This window comes from Chinchilla lanigera, unplaced genomic scaffold, assembly GCF_000276665.1.
Source record: "Chinchilla lanigera isolate Chin_1 unplaced genomic scaffold, ChiLan1.0 scaffold00092, whole genome shotgun sequence".
NCBI classification, from domain to species: Eukaryota; Metazoa; Chordata; class Mammalia; order Rodentia; family Chinchillidae; genus Chinchilla; species Chinchilla lanigera.
In genome coordinates this window covers 7835061-7852211 of record NW_004955493.1, presented here as the reverse complement: position 1 = coordinate 7852211, position 17151 = coordinate 7835061, and the positions used below count along the sequence as shown (strand labels likewise).

General features: G+C 60.1%; 2 protein-coding genes across 4 annotated transcripts in view; one reads left to right on the top strand and one right to left on the bottom strand.

Moving 5' to 3' along the window:
- The window catches only part of Stx1b (syntaxin 1B), a 19017-nt gene extending 5489 nt beyond the window's left edge, over positions 1–13528 (top strand). For both annotated transcript variants that reach the window (XM_005405289.2, XM_005405290.2), the window contains exons 2-10: positions 3511–3585; positions 3786–3885; positions 3963–4037; positions 6727–6800; positions 7043–7151; positions 7315–7388; positions 9881–10018; positions 10119–10229; positions 10443–13528. In XM_005405289.2, the coding sequence (XP_005405346.1) occupies positions 3511–3585; positions 3786–3885; positions 3963–4037; positions 6727–6800; positions 7043–7151; positions 7315–7388; positions 9881–10018; positions 10119–10229; positions 10443–10523 (837 nt within the window). In that variant the 3' untranslated portion in view covers positions 10524–13528. The remainder of the gene's footprint in view (positions 1–3510; positions 3586–3785; positions 3886–3962; positions 4038–6726; positions 6801–7042; positions 7152–7314; positions 7389–9880; positions 10019–10118; positions 10230–10442) is intronic.
- A 255-nt stretch (positions 13529–13783) lies between these two features.
- On the bottom strand, positions 13784–17052 carry Hsd3b7 (hydroxy-delta-5-steroid dehydrogenase, 3 beta- and steroid delta-isomerase 7). Of its 2 annotated transcripts, none has more exons than XM_005405287.2 (7): positions 16679–17052; positions 16207–16378; positions 15823–15978; positions 15485–15593; positions 15316–15415; positions 15011–15173; positions 13784–14544 (listed from the first exon to the last, which is right to left on the bottom strand). In XM_005405287.2, exons 1-7 carry the CDS (start codon positions 17000–17002, stop codon positions 14129–14131), a joined length of 1440 nt encoding a protein of 479 aa, XP_005405344.1. In that variant the 5' UTR covers positions 17003–17052; the 3' UTR covers positions 13784–14128. The 2 variants fall into 2 exon arrangements, with proteins under 2 accessions (XP_005405344.1, XP_005405345.1); XM_005405288.2 differs by having other exon boundaries at positions 16705–17048.
- Positions 17053–17151: the final 99 nt, after the last annotated feature.

Here is a 17151-nt window from a genome sequence, read left to right as displayed (position 1 = left end):
CTCTGGTACTGGATATTGAACCCAGGGCCTTCGTACTGTAGCCCAGGCTGGTCTCAAACTCACAGTGATCCTCCTGCCTCAGCCTCCTGAGTGCTGGGATTATAGATGTGTGCCATCACACCTGGTGAAAAACTTTGTTTTAAAGGACTGGGACTGTAGCACAGTACGAAGGCTGACCTCGAACTCACAGTGATCCTCCTGCCTCAGCCTCCCAAGTGCTGGGATTACAGGCATGTACCAACATGCTGGCCATGGGGCTTGTTCTTTAACCTCTGTCTCAGCTTCCCCATCTATGAGGGTTTATAAACTGGGCATGGTGGTACAGCCCGTAATCCCAGCGCTTGGGGACTGTGGCAGGAGAATCTTAGGAAGTGCCGGGTCATGCTGGGCTACCCTGTCTCTAACACCAAACCAAAAAGAGGGGGGAGGTTATAACAGTGTAAGCAAAAAATGGATAAAATACATGCAGAACGCAAAGAGCAGCTCCTAGCACATTGTAAAGCACTGTTTAAATGTTCGTCATAATTGCAATTATGTTGGCCAATGGTCCTTACAGAGTTTTAATGAAGATTAAAAGATGACAAGAATGAAAGACGCATGCAGAAGGCACAGTGAACGGTGATAGTTTGTTCGGTTTTGGGGGCGCAGGGCCTCATCTGGAGCGGGGCTCGGCAGGAGCCAGCCTGCGGGGAGAGGAGCTTGTGGCCGACCGGGAGGTGGGAGCCCTGTAGCCTTCAGGAGGCCTGGGGGGCAAGGCCTGGATAGCCACAGCGTTCCTGTCCTGTTCGGCCTGCTGCCCTTGGGCGCGTCCCCCGCAACCTGCTGTTCCCTCATCTGTGAAATGGGGACAGTGATGTTTGCTCTTTTTTTTCTCATGGGGCGATGGTGGTGAGGATCAAAGGGCTTATGGATGTAAAAGTGTTTGTAAATGAGCAGGATTAGTGGCGTTCAGCTCTCTCAGTAATCAGGATACCAAACAAATCGCCCTTGGGCCCTTCTACCTTTCTTCCTCCCTCAAGGGCGAGGGAACAGGTAGCCTGGGATATTCCAGGGATGAATCTAAGGGAAATGGCCCTGGGCACAGCAGGAGGGAGCCAAGTTAGACTGCAGGAAGGACTTCCTAAAGCTGGCATGGGAAGGGGAAAGAGACGGAGATGGGAGCGTTCCCAGGCACCTGGCCAGGGCGCCCGGGACCCTGTGAGGCCAGCTGGAGGCTGAGGGAGTGGGTGAAGGCAGAAAACGCAGCAGGGCAAGGCTATGGGCTCTGGCGGCAGAAGGCCTCCTAGGGCAGCTGGGTTCGTGGACTGAGAAGCTAGAAACCATTATGGGAAGCTGGTGGTCCGCAAAGCCGAACCCGCATCTCAGCCTCTCAGACTCGGAGTGTTTGGAGTCCGGTGGAAGCTGCTGTCCCGTCAGGATGCCCAGCGCTCACCTGTGCACCCCTCCTTTGCAGGGCAGGCGTGGGCTGAAACAGAGCCCCCCCCCCCAAGCACATTTTGTTTTGTTTGGTTTTGTTTTGAAACAGGGTCTCGCTGTGTAGTTCAGGCTGGCCTTGAGCTCACTTTGTAGCCCAGGCTGGTCTCAAACTCACAGTGATCCTCCTGCCTCAGCCTCCCGAGTGCTAGGATTACAGGCGTGCGCCACCACGTCTGGCAAAAAGTTGAACAGTTGACTTTTTTTTTGTATCGGGAATCGAACTCAGGACCTTGTGCTTGCCAGGCAGGCACATTTGCCACTGAGCTATGTCTCCGGCCCTTACTGGGGGTTATCTGAAGTGTTTGTGATCTGTGACAGGAATCCTGGAGTTCTGTTCTGCAGGACTCAAGGAAGCTGAGTGGCTTGGAGGCGTCTGGCAGGAGGTCTCCCTTGGGCTGTGCGGGCTCTTCCCGGGGCTGTCAGTTCCACCGATCCCGCGCTCTCTGGGCTGTTTGGATTGCATGTGGGTCCCCCGGCTCTGTCTAGGTTCGATCTGGGCTGTCTGGGTGTGTCTGAGCCTGGTCTAGTGCAGCCTGATCTGTCTGGCTTCTGCTTGGGCCCCATCAGGTCTTCGGGGGGGCTGCACCCCCAGGTGGAGGCCGTTTGGATCCTGTCTTGATTTTATTTGGGCTCTCAAGGCTGGATTCTGCCTGAGTTCTGACTAGATTCTTTCCGGAAATCAGAGCAACTCTGTTTGAATTTCCATGGGGGCTGACTAGGACTCCAGATGCAGTTAAGCTTCAGGGGCTCAGATTTTCCCCCAGACCCCCGTCCCAAGCAGAGAGGAGCATAGAGTCAGGAGTGGGCGGTCCCGGGAGGCCTCCCCGCTCCCCCTTCCCCGCTCTGGGTGAGCACCCAGACCTGAGGCTGGGGCAGAACAGGGCCCTCCCGGGGTCCCCGCGGACGAGGCTGACTTTCCGTGTGTCTGCGCGCCAGCGCACACCTTTGCTGTCGGTCTGCACGCCCGCCAACACCAGCGTGTCAGTGCGTCTCTGCGTGGGTGTCGGGGCCTATTTCTGTGTGCCTGTGTGTCAGCTCTTCTGTCTGTGTCCCCCGTCTGTCTGTCGGTGGTGGTGGTGGCGGCGGCGGTGTGGGTGGGTGAATCCCTTTGTGTCTTTGAGCTCCGCGGGTGGAGGGCTGAGCAGCTGCAGGTTGCAGCTAGGGAACCCGAGCGAGGGAGAGGAGGTGGGTGAGCGGAGGGATTGGCGGAGAACGCCGCCGCCTGGGAGGGGCCGAGAGTGGGCGGGAAGAGGGAGGCGCTGGGAGCCGGAGCTCAGGAGCCTGCGACTCTCACCCGGCGCTCTGTGGGCCTGGCAGTGCGTGCTCAACTTGGCCCGGCCTTGGCAGTGAAGTGACCCTGCCCAGGGGACGTGGCTGGCTGCGCGGGGGCAGCAGGGGAAGAGAATGGGAAGAAATGGAGACCTGGGAGGTTGCCGGGGAGGTCCAGGGTCCTGGGACAGGGCTCAGGGCCTCTTCTTGTTGCAAGGCTCTCCTTCTGTACTCGGTTGTCAGAATACTGAAATGCATCCGTCCTGGCCAGCCAGTGGCAGCTGCTCCGACTGCCATCCCCTTCCTGGATAAATCTGACCCACAAGTCCACACGCATCCCATAAAATGCTTTTTGCTCATTACCTCACGGGTCTTTGGGCTGCCAGCTATCTCGGCCTGCAGGACCTTGCTCCCCAAGACAGCCCAGTCTTTTTTTTTCTTGTCTGAGACAGGGTCTCGCTATGCGGTTCAGGCTGGCCTTGAGCTCACTTTGTAGCCCAGGCCTGTCTCGAACTTGCAAGGATCCTCCTGCCTCAGCCTCCCGAGTGCTGGGATTACAGGCGTGCGCCGCCATGCCCTGCCTGACAGCCCAGTCTTCATCCTCATTTAGTCCTCTCAGCGTCCCTCCTGCCTACCACCCCAGGCCCCTCTCTAAGCCTGCAGAGGAGGGGAGTGGGTAGCAGGTAGAGGGCCAGAGCGCTAAAGTACCCGTCTTGGGGAGCAAGGTGGGGGTTGCCTGTGGATCCACCTTCCTTTGCTTCGCAGGCGAAAGACAGTGACGATGAGGAGGAGGTGGTTCACGTGGATCGGGACCACTTTATGGATGAGTTCTTTGAACAGGTAACGAGTCCCCAGCGCCCCCAGACCGAGCGCCCTTCCCCTAGCCAGCTGCTCCCTTTGCTCCGTGCACCCGCTTCCTGCTCCTCACCCGCCTTGGTCTTGTATGAACCCCGCTGGGTCCAGCCCGTCTCCCTGAGCCCTGGCAGGTCCTTTCATCTGGCCGGGCAGCGTGGCCAAGTGTTGCCAGTTTTCTGCCCTAGGTGGAAGAGATCCGGGGCTGCATTGAGAAGCTGTCGGAAGACGTGGAACAGGTGAAAAAGCAGCACAGCGCCATCCTGGCCGCCCCCAACCCAGATGAGAGTGAGTGCCAGTGCCGCCGCGGGGCGGGGGGCGGGCTGCGCCCTCCCCAGATTTCTCACTTCGTCCGCTTCCCTCAGAGACCAAACAGGAGCTGGAGGACCTCACTGCCGACATCAAGAAGACGGCCAATAAGGTTCGGTCCAAGTTGAAAGGTGAGGAATGCGACCCTGCTACGGGGCAGAGGAAGCCCTTTGTCCTCCCAGGGCCAGAGCAGGCAGATTCCTCAGCAGTGAGAGAGCACAGCCGCTCCTTAGATCTGCCCCACTGATTCAGAGTCTTGGGAGAAACGTGTGGTGGGGAAAGGAGGGAGGCGAGGGCTTCTCTCCAGATTGCATCGGAGCTCTGCTGGTTCCGCGAGTGTGAAGATCTATCAGAAAAATGCCGTCTTCCAGGCGGCATTGGTTTTATATCCTTGTTTCTCCTGTGGAGAGCCGAGCACCCCGTAGGTGGGCTCCGCGAATGCTTCTGAGCTGCTATCCGCGGCTCAGGACAGATTGGACCGTGTGGCTGACATCAGGGGCTGGCACGTTTTCAGGAGGGCCTTGCCAAAAGCTCATGCAGTCACTCTAATTTAAGGACTTGGGTGCTGGTAATAACCACCTTCGCCCAAAGCACTGTGGGTTGGGAACCTCCTTGTCTGCAGTGCCAGGGGAATGGCAGTGGTACCGGGATGCTAATTTGTGTGTGCCTGATAATTCAGCCTGAGAAAACAGTTGCCTGGCACCTACAGTGTCGAGGCCCATTGCTAGGTTTTGCGAAAAGGCGCTTCATCAGCTGCCTGACTGGGAGCCTCCGACCTTGGCCCCGGGAGATGGGACGGAAGCTCCATGTCCTCCTAGACTCAGGGAAGGCCAGGTGGAAGCGTCGGATGCGGATTTGTAAAAACGAGCCCTGGGCACTCAGGTGAGCGTGCTGGAATGGAAAATGCCCCAACCCGGGATAACATGAAGGCACATCCAGGCAGTGTCCTGTCCTCAGCTTGCTCGGCAGTACAGGAAGGGCCAGGCATGGTGGCGCATGCCTGTAATCCCAGCACTCGGGAGGCTGAGGCAGGAGGATCGTTGCGAGTTCCAGACCGGCCTGGGCTACAAAGTGAGCTCGAGGCCAGCCTGAGCTGCATATTGAGACCCTGTCTCAGAAAGACAAAAAAAAAAAATCAGTACAGAAGAGAAATGGAAGCAGTTTCAAAGCCTGCTCCCGCCCTGCAGAATCTTTTTTCCAGATGAAATCTAGCAAAGATTCCAATAGGTAAAACAAACCCCGCACATATGCAAGTCAGGTGTTCTGGCTAAGGGATGGGAGCTCCTCCCTGCTGGCCTCCCCTTCAGTCCCTGCAAGAGCCCCAAGGTTCCCCTTCAGAAGCAAGGCTCCTGCTAGCACAGTTTACAAGCCACAAAGCTCCGACCTTGAACCCTCTCCAGAAGACGGCAAGGAGAGCTGTAAGTTTGGGGGTTCAGAAACAGACCCAGGAAGACAAGAGAAACGGCAGAGGTTTGAGAAGCTGGCCCTCGCGGTCTCCAGAAAAAGAGAAAAGATTTTCATCTTTTCCTTCTCCTTCCTCTTGGAGGCACGAGCTGAGGCTCTGAGCGTGACCTTGGAGGAGCTGTTCCACTCCTTTGAACCTGTGTCTAGTCTGGAAGACGCGCTGCTGTCCCTCACCCCTGGGATGTTGTGAAGTCAGTGAGATCCGTGAAAGACCCTTCGCTGTAGACTTGGTCCAGCCCCAAGTCTGCCAGCAGGGCCCCAGGCTGGGCCAGGAGATTCCAGCGTCCCTGACTGCGTGCGCCTGTGCTTTTCTTAAATCGGCTGGGCCGTGGCTGTCACTCAGTCACTATGCCTGCTGCTGCTGGCAGAGAGGCCTCGGGGTGCCATCCAGCCCCACGCCTCCCCCGCTGCCAGCAGAACAGAAGTGATGTTCTCAGGAACGGCCTGGAGGCCCTGGGAGGTCTGAGCAGGACGGGTGATTCATCCCTGCTGCATTTTCTATCTTACTGAAGTAGATCTGACTGCAAGCTCTTTTTCAGGAAATCTGAATGATAGCGTCAGAAGCACATGATCCAGGAGCAGGAATCCCAGATAATCCGCACACTTGTGCAGAACATCCTGTGGAAGTGGGAACTCCTGGGACAGGAATCACCTGGCAAGGCCGGGGAAGGGCTGTCTTCTCTGTGAGAGCAGCCATCTGTTTGCCCTGAAATTCTTCAGGGATTGGGTGGCCACCAGAATGCAAACCAACTGGATGCCTGCTTTCCACCAAAAAAACTCATAGGGCTAGGCCGGGTGTGGCGGCGCACGCCTGTAATCCCAGCACTCTGGAGGCTGAGGCAGGAGGAGCATAGCGAGTTTGAGACCAACCTGGGCTACAAAGTGAGCTCAAGGCCAGCCTGAGCTGCATAGCAAGACCCTGTCTCAAAAAGACACAAACAAACAAACTCACAAGGTAGCCTATCGTGGTGGAATAACAACGTCCCCAGCTGGGTTTTTGCCCCTGTCCAGGGGCTGTAGGAAGTGGAGACTTGGTGCCCATTCATTAATGGACAGGGTCCACCTCCCTTCACTGGCTGGGCAGAAGTTGTGGCTGCTGGCACTTTCCAAGCCCCACCTTCCATCAGAACAGATAGCCCCCTTCTAGCTGGCAACATCTGACCCTCAATCGCCCCTCACACACACACACACACACACACACACACACACACACACACACTTGCCTTCGGGACCCCCCACCCGGGGTATGGCAGCTCTTTCCAGGCCCAGAGCCTGCCTCGGGGTGTCGACCCCTCTTCAGGACCCCCGGCCCTGCGTGCCCCAGCTCTCCCCCGTCACTGTGCCCTGTCTCCGCAGCGATCGAGCAAAGCATCGAACAGGAGGAGGGGCTGAACCGTTCCTCTGCCGACCTGCGCATCCGCAAGACGCAGGTAGGAGGCGGCAGCCCAGGCCGGAGCTTCGGGGTGCGGCGGGGCTCAGCGAGGGTTGCGCCTAGCGGCTCCTTCGGGTCGCCTGCGGGGTCACGCGCGGGCTGGGGGTGCCTGGTGGGGGAGAAGGGGACTGAACTTGCCAGGCGGCGGGGTCTCGGCCCGAGCTGAAGGAAGGATTGTACACTAACGCAGCCTGTCCTGTCCCCCCATCCGCCCGTCCACACACCGCCTCCCGACCCCAGCACTCCACACTCTCCCGGAAGTTCGTGGAGGTAATGACCGAGTATAACGCGACCCAGTCCAAGTACCGGGACCGCTGCAAGGACCGGATCCAGCGGCAGCTGGAGATCAGTGCGTGTGCCCTCCCCACACCCCGGGTCTGCCCCAGGGCCCTTTCTCCTCCCGCTGTGGAGGGAGCACCAGGCCTCAGGCCGGGGGAGGGGGCGCCGGGGACCCTGCCCCGTCCCAGCCCCCGGGGCCTCTGGCGGGCGGCCCTGAGTGCTTCTCCCCGCAGCCGGCAGGACCACGACCAACGAAGAGCTGGAGGACATGCTGGAGAGCGGCAAGCTGGCCATCTTCACCGACGACGTGAGCCCCGCGGGGTGGGCGGTCTGGTCTGGAAAGCACCCTCCCTGTCCCGGAGGTCAGGGCGCACCGGGTTCCTGAGCGGGGGACCAGAGCCTGGGGATCTCCGCGGAGGCAGGGCAGGAAGGCAGCTCCGTGCGAATGGCACGGTGCCGGCACTCCGCGCTGCGCCCGCTAACCTTCACCTCACCCGGTCCAGAGCGCTGCGGGGGGGCCGCTGCACCGAGGGGGAAAACCAAACCGGAGCAGGTGAAAGAGCACAGAGCCTCAGGCCTCTGGGCAGGGACCCTGTTGGAGGCCAGCTCTTCAGCGCTGGGTTCCCGTACGAGCCCCCACCCTTCCTGGAACCACATCATCGCCCTCTGACTCATTTGTCTGCGTTTGGGAGGTTTTTCTTTCTTTTTTTTCTTTAAGTTTTACTTTTGCACTTTGCAATTGTTTACATGTGAATGGATGGGCTTTCCCCTAAATGCAGTTCTTCTTTCTCCTTTGGACTTTTGCCCCGCCCTGCCCAGCCCTGTCGGTGTAGGGTTCTGGTGGCCAAATGTCTCTGGGTGGTGGTTTCACCCAGGTTTACAGGCTGTATCCTGATTGTTTAATCGCCTTCAGTGAACTGTTATTGGGATAATTGGTCTTTAGTAAATTAATTTAGGACGAATTGATTGTGAGCCAGTTGGCCTGGAACATCCCCAAGCAGCTCTGGCCAGGGCGTCTTGTCTGTGCAAGAATAGAGGGAAAGGCTGGGCATGGTGGCACACGCCTATAATCCCAGCACTCGGGAGGCTGAGGCAGGAGGATCGTTGCGAGTTCGAGACCAGCCTGGGCTACAAAGTGAGCTCAAGGCCAGCCTGAACTGCATAGCGAGACCCTGTCCCCAAAGACAAAAACAAAGAGGGAAGCTTGGTGGGTGGTTCCCAGGGGCCACTTCAGGGGACTTGAGCTGACCCCTGCGAACTGGCCCACTGTGGCCACGGTGGAAACCCACCATTATGAGGCAGGGTACTCAGGCCTCGGCTGAGGGAAGTGAACCTGCAGGTGAGCCCTGCGGTGTTTGTTGAGGCTGAGTAACACTGGAGTCAAGGAAGGCTTCCGGAGGGAGGTATCCTCGAGCTGCACCTTGGGAGGCAGGCAGCTTTTGGGTGTGGGGACACCGAGAGAGAACGGGCTTAGCAGGGACAGGGAGAGGGAACCCCTTGCTAAGCAGCCATTGGCTGATTTTGGCTCTCGGGCGATGAGCAGGAGGTATGGGCGGAAAGGGAGACAGGGCCTTGACTGCCAGAGGGAATGCGCGGACCTGGAGAGCTAGGGCGCTCTGCTGGGCTCTGCCGTGAAGCAGCGGCTTTTTGTGGTCTAAAGGATGAGTGGGAAGTGAGGCCAGCTCAGGGTGGGAGTCGGTGGGGGGAGGGAGACCTGCTGTGAGCCGATCCCCTCACCCACAGGGCTGTGTGGATGTCGTTATTTATCGCCCACCTCGTCTCATACAGGCCCAGGCGCGGGGGCACGCTGCCTCCTCCCCAGGGCCACGTGTCTGCTTGCTGCTTCTCACCTGCTTGTTCCCCTGGCCGTTTTATGGTCATTTCTCTTCCTGGGTATCTCTGTGCCAGAAGCCCTGGGGCGAAGTGGAGGAACTCCACACAAGTTGTTTTGTTTTGTTTTGTTTTTCTGGTACCGGGAATCGAACTCACGACCTTGGGCTTACCAGGCAAGGCACTATGCTGCTGTGCTAAATCCCCAGCCCCTCCAGACAAGTTTTAATTCTTTTTTTTTTGTCTTTTTGAGACGGTCTCGCTATGCAGTTCAGACTGGCCTTGAGCTCACTTTGTAGCCCAGGCTGGCCTCGAACTAGCAACGATCCTCCTGCCTCAGCCTCCCGAGTGCTGGGATTACAAGCGTGTGCCACCATGCTTGGCTAGTTCTTTTTTCTTTTTTATTTATTCATTTATTTTTGGAACCGGAAGTCAAACTCAGGACCTTGCACTTGCCAGGCAGGCGCCATGCGTGCTGCTGAGCTATGCCCCTAGCCTAAGTTTTAGTTCTTGTACTTTAACAATCTTCTCTGTAGCGCTCTCACTGTGCACCAGCTAGTGTTCCGATTGATGCACACACATAACTCACTCCACCTGCACAGCAGCCTGTGAAGTGGAAACTGTCATGTGCACACTTTCCAAGTGGGGAAACTGAGGCCCAGAGAGGCTAAGTAATTTGCCTGTGGTTACAGCTAGTAAATGATACCCAGCTGGGCGTGGTGGCGCACACCTATAATCCCAGCACTTGGGAGGCTGAGGCAGGAGGATCGTTGCAAGTTGGAGACCAGCCTGGGCTATGAAGTGAGCTCAAGGCCAGCCTGAACGGCATAGCGAGTCCTTGTATCAAAAAGACAAAAAAAAAAAAAAAAGAAAAGAAAAAAAGATACTCAGATTTGAACCCAGAAACTCTGACTGCTGAGCCGAAGTTCATACAGGGGCAAAAGGTGACCCCCTCACCCGTCGCCCTAGATCAAAATGGACTCCCAGATGACAAAGCAGGCCCTGAACGAGATCGAGACGAGGCACAACGAGATCATCAAACTGGAAACCAGCATCCGCGAGCTGCACGACATGTTTGTGGACATGGCCATGCTTGTGGAGAGCCAGGTACGGGCTCTGTCCTGCTGCCCCGGGGCTTCCCTGGGCCCTGAGGGTCCCTCTTCCAGCCCCCCAATTCCTCCCTCCCCTGCCCCTCCTCTGCCCACAGGGTGAGATGATTGACCGCATCGAGTACAACGTGGAACATTCCGTGGACTATGTGGAGCGAGCCGTGTCCGACACCAAGAAAGCTGTGAAATACCAGAGCAAGGCGCGGAGGGTGAGCCGGGCGGCCGAGGGGCGGGTGGCGAGGCGATGATGCCATCGGGTGAGAGACCTTATCTCCAGCTCTGACCTCTTCCTGTTTCTGTCTCTTCTCCCTCCTTCCCTCCCCGCCACCCGCCTGCTGGTTTGTCTCCCTGCACCGCTCCGGCTGCTCCTCTGTCTCTCCCTCTCTGCTGTTTCTGTCTCGCTCTCTTTTTTCTACCTGCAGAAGAAAATCATGATCATCATTTGCTGTGTGGTGCTGGGGGTGGTCTTGGCGTCATCCATTGGAGGGACGCTGGGCTTGTAGGCCCCCCGCCCTTACCCCTTCCGGGCCCCTCCCCCAGCACATTGGGAGCAATACCCCCACCGCCCCTTTCACTCCATCCCCTGCTCCGAGCTCACCCCCGAAACGGACCCAAGCAGCCCCCTCCCTCTCCCACCCCCACGGCAGACCCTGGAGTCCCTGGACCTCACCCCGCCATGGACCACCCGCCCCTGCCCCGCACGTAGATAGCAGCAGGCGTGATCACACATGCACACCAACATGCATGCCGCCGGCACATGCTCGAGACGTGTGGACACCCCAGCGTGTGTGTGCGTGTAGGTGTATGTAGACACACATCGCCCCCCTGCCCCGCCCTGAGTCTGTGGTCTGAGCTTCGTCGCTGGGATCGTGGTGTTGACTGAGTGTAACAGCAGCCCACCACACCCCTTGTTCTCTGTGAATAGTGTGTGTGTGTGTGTGTGTGTGTGTGTGGCCAAGATCTGTGGACGCACAAGCTGTGTGTGCGGAATTCTGTGTTGGAGTGTTTGCACCTCATGTTACGTCCATCCCCCCACCAGCCCCTCCTCCCTGTCTGCTCTAAGCGGAGCGGCAGTGTGTGCAGATACTCACGTTCTAGAGGACCCCGGGAGGCCCAGAGACTCACAGGCCGTGGCAGACACCCCGCACGATACAGAACAAACCCGCCTGGCCAGTGCAGGGGTTGCTGTGCGACTGTGTGTGTGTGTATGTGTGTGTGTGTGGGGGGGCTGTAGAGGTGAGTGGAACTATACACGTGTAATAGCTTGGCCTGTAGACTCGTGTTTTTCCCAGTAGATGTGAGGGGTGCGTGTGTGTGTGTGCATGTGTGCGCAAGCTCACACACTGGAAGTGTTGGTAGGAGTCCTCCACACTGTGGACCAGACACCTGTTGAGGGTGGATACAGATCTATTTCTGTGCTACCTGGATAGCTGTGACTATCTGGATACAGCTGTGACTGTGTGTATGTGTGTGTGTGCGCGCGCGCGTGCACGCGTGCATATGTTTAGGGGCTTTCTACATAGTGTTTTTGCCCCCTGCGTGTCACGCACGCTTATGGTTAAGGACACGTGCCCCATCCCTCCAGGTTCGTTTAGCCAGTTTTCTTTGACCCCGCCCCCTGCCAGGGGCCCTGACCTGTGTCTGGCATGGCCACACACGCCGCTCCGTCAACATTGAGCAACTGGAGCTTCCCACCGTGCCACGTGCGGTCCCTTGTGCACAGCGCTTTCATCCTGATCTCTGTGTCTGTCAAGGACAGGTCTGAGCTTGTGTCCCCCCGAGCCCCTCAGGCCAAGGCCGAGGAGGGCCCTCGGAGGTGGCTGCGTCCAGGCTGCACGCAGGCACCCTAGAGCGCATGCGCTGCCGCCAGCGTGGTGCCCGCGCAGGCCTCCGCCATCTGCGCGCGGACCCCGCCCGGGAGGTCTGTTTGTGGGGCTGTTAGTGGAGAGGCAAGGTGTCCAGGGCTGCCTCGGACGAGGGGAAGGTCAGGACATTGTCCCTGCCTGCCTCCCTGCACCCCACTGGTACCTGGAAGAAGCCACACTCCGCCTCTGCCCCGTTCAGCGCGCGAGGCACTTGCACGGGGACGGGTAGTTGTGGCGGTCACCCAGGGTGTGCAGTCCCCTGGGCTTGTCCCGTGGTGGGACTCGTGCCGGGCAGGGCTGGCGCCTAGCTCGAGGTGGAGACGGCGTACGTCGTCTGTGGGTGGGTGCTTTGGTGACAGGGAGGAGGCGCAGGGACAAAAGGCGGCCCTGAGCCCCGGGTGCGCAGGCTGAGCGCCGAGTCCGTGCAGGGCGCGCGCCGTGCATGCATCGCGGGCGGTGGGCTCCAGCGTGTGCAGGCCCCGCCTTCTTCCCGCATCATGGCAGCGCGTGCGTGCACGGTGGCGGGGGCTGCAGGTGTGACCAGCCAGCCTCTTCATTCTTGCCCGCCCCCCGCCTGTATGGACCCCGCGGGTCAGCTGTCCTGAGGAGGGGCGCCCGCCTGTCCTTGCCCACGTGTTCTTCCCCAGGACAGGAGTCCACCCGTAGTCGTGACTGCAGCTTCCTACTCCCATCCCAGGCGTCTCCCTATCCCCGGCCCGGCCCGCTACTTCCTTCCTGCAGTGCGCTCAGCACCTCCTCTCAGCCCAGGTGTTTCCCAAAGCCCCCCCACCCCAGCCTTGCAGTTCGCAAAGAAAAGGGTGGCGCTGTGGCTGCCCACCTCTGGGCCTGCGGCGGACCGGGGATCCCCGAGGGCCTGGTGCACCCCAGCTTTCTGCAAGTCACGCACCTCGTGTGATGGGTTTGCTTATTGGCCGCTGCCTGCATGTGTGTGTGTTCTGAGTGTGGTCCGGGCCGGTGTCCTGCATGTTCTCAGACAAGGTGTGCTGTCCACCCTCCACGCACCTGCAGCCATCAAGGCCAGGCATACCTGTGGGTGGTCCCGGGCCTGGCCGGGGCGCAGTGTCCCGCTCCCTTCCCTCCTCGTCCCTCCCCCTCACAAAGCACACTGCGTGACCATCCCATGTGCCCGTGGGTCCACGCACGCTCTCGCCACGCCCTGAGCGTGTCCACATGACGTGTTCTATGCATTCACCCCGCCCCAGCCCGCCCCGCGGAGGACAGGATAGGTGGCCCCGGCTCCCCCTCCCCTCCCTGCTGTGCAGCCGTGTGCGTTGGCGTGTGTTTCTGTGTCGCTGGCGTGTCACGTGATGTAGCCGTGTTTGCTGACATGAGCCCCTGCCCCTCCGTTTCTCCGTTGGTTTCTAGAGCTCTCTCCCTGCCCTTCCCAGAGGGGACAGGACTCCTGGGGCCTGGTTGGGGGCCCAGAGCCAGGCCGCCCTCTCCTGTTTGCCCTCAGAGTCTCATTTCTCTCTATTGGTGACCAAGTTACAAATGGATAAAACACAGGAAATTTTGCCCCCCCACCCCAGCCCTGCATGTCCTGTCCCCGGAGCCCCCAACCCCACCCCGGGCCGGGTCGAGTCCCGTGGGACGGGAGAAATAGCAACCAATCCAACAGCGGGTGTGCCGTGTGCTGACTTCCTTCTGTCCCCACGCGGGACAGCGTCGTGGGGAGGCGAGGTCTGGGGAGGTGGCGACAGAGGAGCTGGACAGACAGCTGGACACAGGCTTGGACAAGGATTTTAAGCTGGGGGTTGGCCAGGAACAGCACCATGGGGCCTCCTCAGGTGGAGAGCGAACACAGTTGCGGGCGCTGAGCTAGGGCGGAGGGTCAGCGACTTCCTGAGCTTTCACCGCGGGGAATGAAAAGACGAGTGTCTGGAGGTGAAACTTTATTTTCTTAAATAGTGGGAAGATAACCCCCTCAGGAGGGAGGACGCTGAGGGGCTGGAGAAGCCTCTTCTCTCTGAACCCAGGCTGAAGACGCACTGGGCACCTGCTGCCGCAGGAGCCGGGGTGCGAAGGGTAATGGAGGAAGGCCGGCCCGCAGGCCCGGGGCGGGAGTGCAGACACTCCTGTCCCCAGACTGCCCTAGAAAGACCCTGGAAGGTTCGGGGTGCAGCTCAGACTCCAGGCTTATGGACTTGCCGTCCTGCACAGAGCCTCCACACCATCCCTCCCCAGGCTTGGGAGCCGGATGGAGGCGCCAGGACAGCCCACCGTCACTGGGCAGAGGCCTCCATGCCCTGCACCCAGAGGATGGTGCGGGTCCGGCTTTCCTCCCACGAGAACAGGGGCTCGTAGCCGAAGTGGCGCTGTGCCTTGTTGGTGCTGACCGTGAAGGTGGTGTTGGCCACGGCTAAGGTGTAGGGATTGAGCAGAGGTGCATAGAGCAGCAGCGGGCGAAGCAGCCACTGCAGTAGGGCGTTAAGGGCAGCCAGGAGCACCAAGAGCCAGTAGGGTAACAGTGGGCGGGTGCCCACGAGCCGCAGTCCACAGGGGCCCAGGAACTCCATGTTGAAATCCTCGTAGCTCTTATAGGGCGACTTGTCATAGCAGAAGTACACTTGACCACCCATGAGCGCGGCCCGCTGCTCCAGCTCCCGGGCCACCAGCACGTGCATCCAGGCCACGTTGCCTGCCGGTGGGGAGGGAAGGGTCGTGTGCTCCTGCAGGCTCTTGCCGCCCTGCAGTGCCGCTGTCCCGGGCTAGCCCACACAGAGCGACCCACTCGGGCCGCAAGATGCTTCCCACATCTCCACCACAGCCCTGTGAGGGCTGCTGTCCCCCCCGTCTTGTGGCCATGCTCTACTGGCGGCCGTGTGGCCATACTATTCTAGTCCCACGCAGATGCTGTTCCTCGCTCGCCCGGGAGCCACTGCCCTGCGCTGCGCTCCTCACTCGGCCTGTGACTCGGGTCTCCCCAGGCTCCCCAGCTTGCACAGATGCTGTTTCCGCCGTGGCCCGTGCAGATGAGTCTCACAGTCACAGTCCACCTGGGCCTGAGCACGCAGGGCCCTTCCCAGGCCACGCGGGGCCCGCCAGTCCCACAGCAGACCCTCCTGCCCTGTCTGTGGTCGCACCCTGCCCGGCCTTGTCCTTACCCACGTAGACCCGGCCATGCTCCACAGAAGCTGGGATGGCCCTGAAGAGCCGGCCCCCCAGCCGCAGGCCTTGGTGGTAGAAATCCCTCATGATCTGATGGCCTTCACCATAGATGCCCGTGGGACGTAGCGCGCAGGTCACCAGGGGCAGCCCCCCGTGGACCTGTTGGCAAAATGCAGCCATGGCTAGGACCTAGGACCCAGCAGCCACCTTTTTGCCCCAGCCCCCTGAGCTCCAGGTGAGAGAGAGGGCAGGCCCTGCCGTGTCCTGGGCAGCTCCCTCGGGCTGGTCTTTGCAGGCTCACCTTCCTCCCATTGGCCTCCAGGACCAGCCGCTCAGCCTGGGCCTTGCTGTGAGGGTAGGGGTGCTTGTGCACAGCCTCATACGGGGTGTCCTCATTGCCTCTGATGAAGGGAAGAGGCCTCAGTGCTGGGCGGACATGGGCCGCTAAGGTAACAGGAGCCTCAGCTCACCTATAGAAGGGGTGGCCTTTGATGTTCGGTCCCACAACCTCCATGCTGCTCGTGTAGACCAGGAGCCGAGTCCCCATCTGCACGCAAGCCTCGATCACGTTCTGTGTGCCTGGGGAAGGGGCGGTACCCGAGCTGAGGTTCCCCTCTCTGCAGCTTTCCCCTCCCGTGCCAGGCCCAGGGAGAACCGCAAGAGGCTGGGTGAGATGGAGACGGGGAGTGAATAATCACACGGACAGGACAGGTTGTCCTGGAGTCACAGGTCACGGGCGGAGGGAGTCGAGAGGGCTGGGTGCCAGGGAGCACAAGGCACGGCCGGAACGGTGGGGGGGCGGGCTCACCCTGCACGTTGACCTTGTGGATGGTCTCGGGGCTGGCCCTCCCAAACACGTCCACTAGCCCTGCCGTGTGGATGACCACGTGGGCTCCAGACACAGCCGCTGCCACCTCGTGGGCCTGGGTCACATCCCCCTGGATGGCAGTCACCTGCACAGGCCCTAGCAGAGTGAGAGGAGGCCAGAGGCAATGTCAGCATCGGGAGCATCAGCCAGATGCCAGGTTCAGCCCCCACCCTCTGGAGCCGCCTTACCAATATGACTCACTCGTCCCATCCGTGTGGACTAGAGAGTGTAAACAGCCCTCATCTTTTCCACCAGGGGGTGCCTCCAGCTTGGGAGGGGACAGGGAGACCACACCCTCCTTCCCACAGCCTCTGCCCCAGTCACCTGTCTTCAGCTCTTCCAGCCAGGGACTCAGGTGCAGGTCAAAGACACGCAGCTCACGGAGCCTCGGCTCCCGCTCCAGTAACATGCGCACCACGTGTTCGCCTAGGAAGCCGCAGCCTCCCGTGACCAAGTAGACCAGCTTCGGGGCCTCTGCAGATTCAGCCATGCCTGGCTGCAGGAAGAGACTCTAGCTCACCTGGGTTGCCTGGGGCCACCTGTCCCAGCCACTTGCTATTCATGAAAAGGCCTGGTGGCCCAGTGGACAGGAACCCAGGGCCAGGGGTCAGAGTTGTTCCTGGGAGCTGCAGCCCCTGGGTACTGCCCTCTGGTCCGGTGAACGCCAGCCGGGGAGTCACTGGGGCGTAAGGGCTGGGTACAGGAAGAGGTCAGCATTTGAGGCAGGTGGAGAGAAGTCTCGGGGCAGCAGAGGAGAGCGGGGAGGAGGAAGGCGCAGGAAGGTGGGAAGGGCTACCTGGGCCTGGTGTCTCCTCGGCCTACCTGCAGCTTCTGTCTCAGGACGCCCAAACTGGCCTCTGGAGAGGTGCTCTCCTGGACTGGCTGACCAGCCACACACCCGTCTTCCTTCCGCTTGCTTCTCCTCCCTCCTGGCCCATTCCAGGAACGAGCCCAGCCCAGCCCAGCCTCCACCCCCTCTGCCCTCGCAGTTGCCACAGCGCGCCCCCTGGTGGCCACTTGGCACGCCACTTACAGCAAAGCGGTTGGGAGAAAAGCCAAGACCTGCTGGGTGGGTACTGAGGGATTTGGGGGCCCAGGAGGGAGGCAGCAGTGACCTCATCCCCACAGCGTGACTTCAGTGCTCGCCTCCTGCTAGGTTTCCCCGGGGGGAAGACGCCCAGCAACAGCTGTGCTTTTGGGGAGGGGAGGGGAGAGGACAGGCCTGACCTTTGCCCCATCTGGCTGGCTTCGGTAGGGGTCCCTGGCGTG

Excerpts from the sequence above, each read along its gene's own strand:
- Hsd3b7 (XM_005405287.2), bottom strand. The coding sequence starts at position 17,002 with ATGAGGTCACTGCTGCCTCCCTCCTGGGCCCCCAAATCCCTCAGTACC. Across the intron at positions 16,379-16,678 it reads CGAGGAGACACCAGGCCCAG|CCAGGCATGGCTGAATCTGC; the intron begins GTAGCCCTTCCC and ends CTCTTCCTGCAG. Across the intron at positions 14,545-15,010 it reads GCATGGCCGGGTCTACGTGG|GCAACGTGGCCTGGATGCAC; the intron begins GTAAGGACAAGG and ends CCCCACCGGCAG.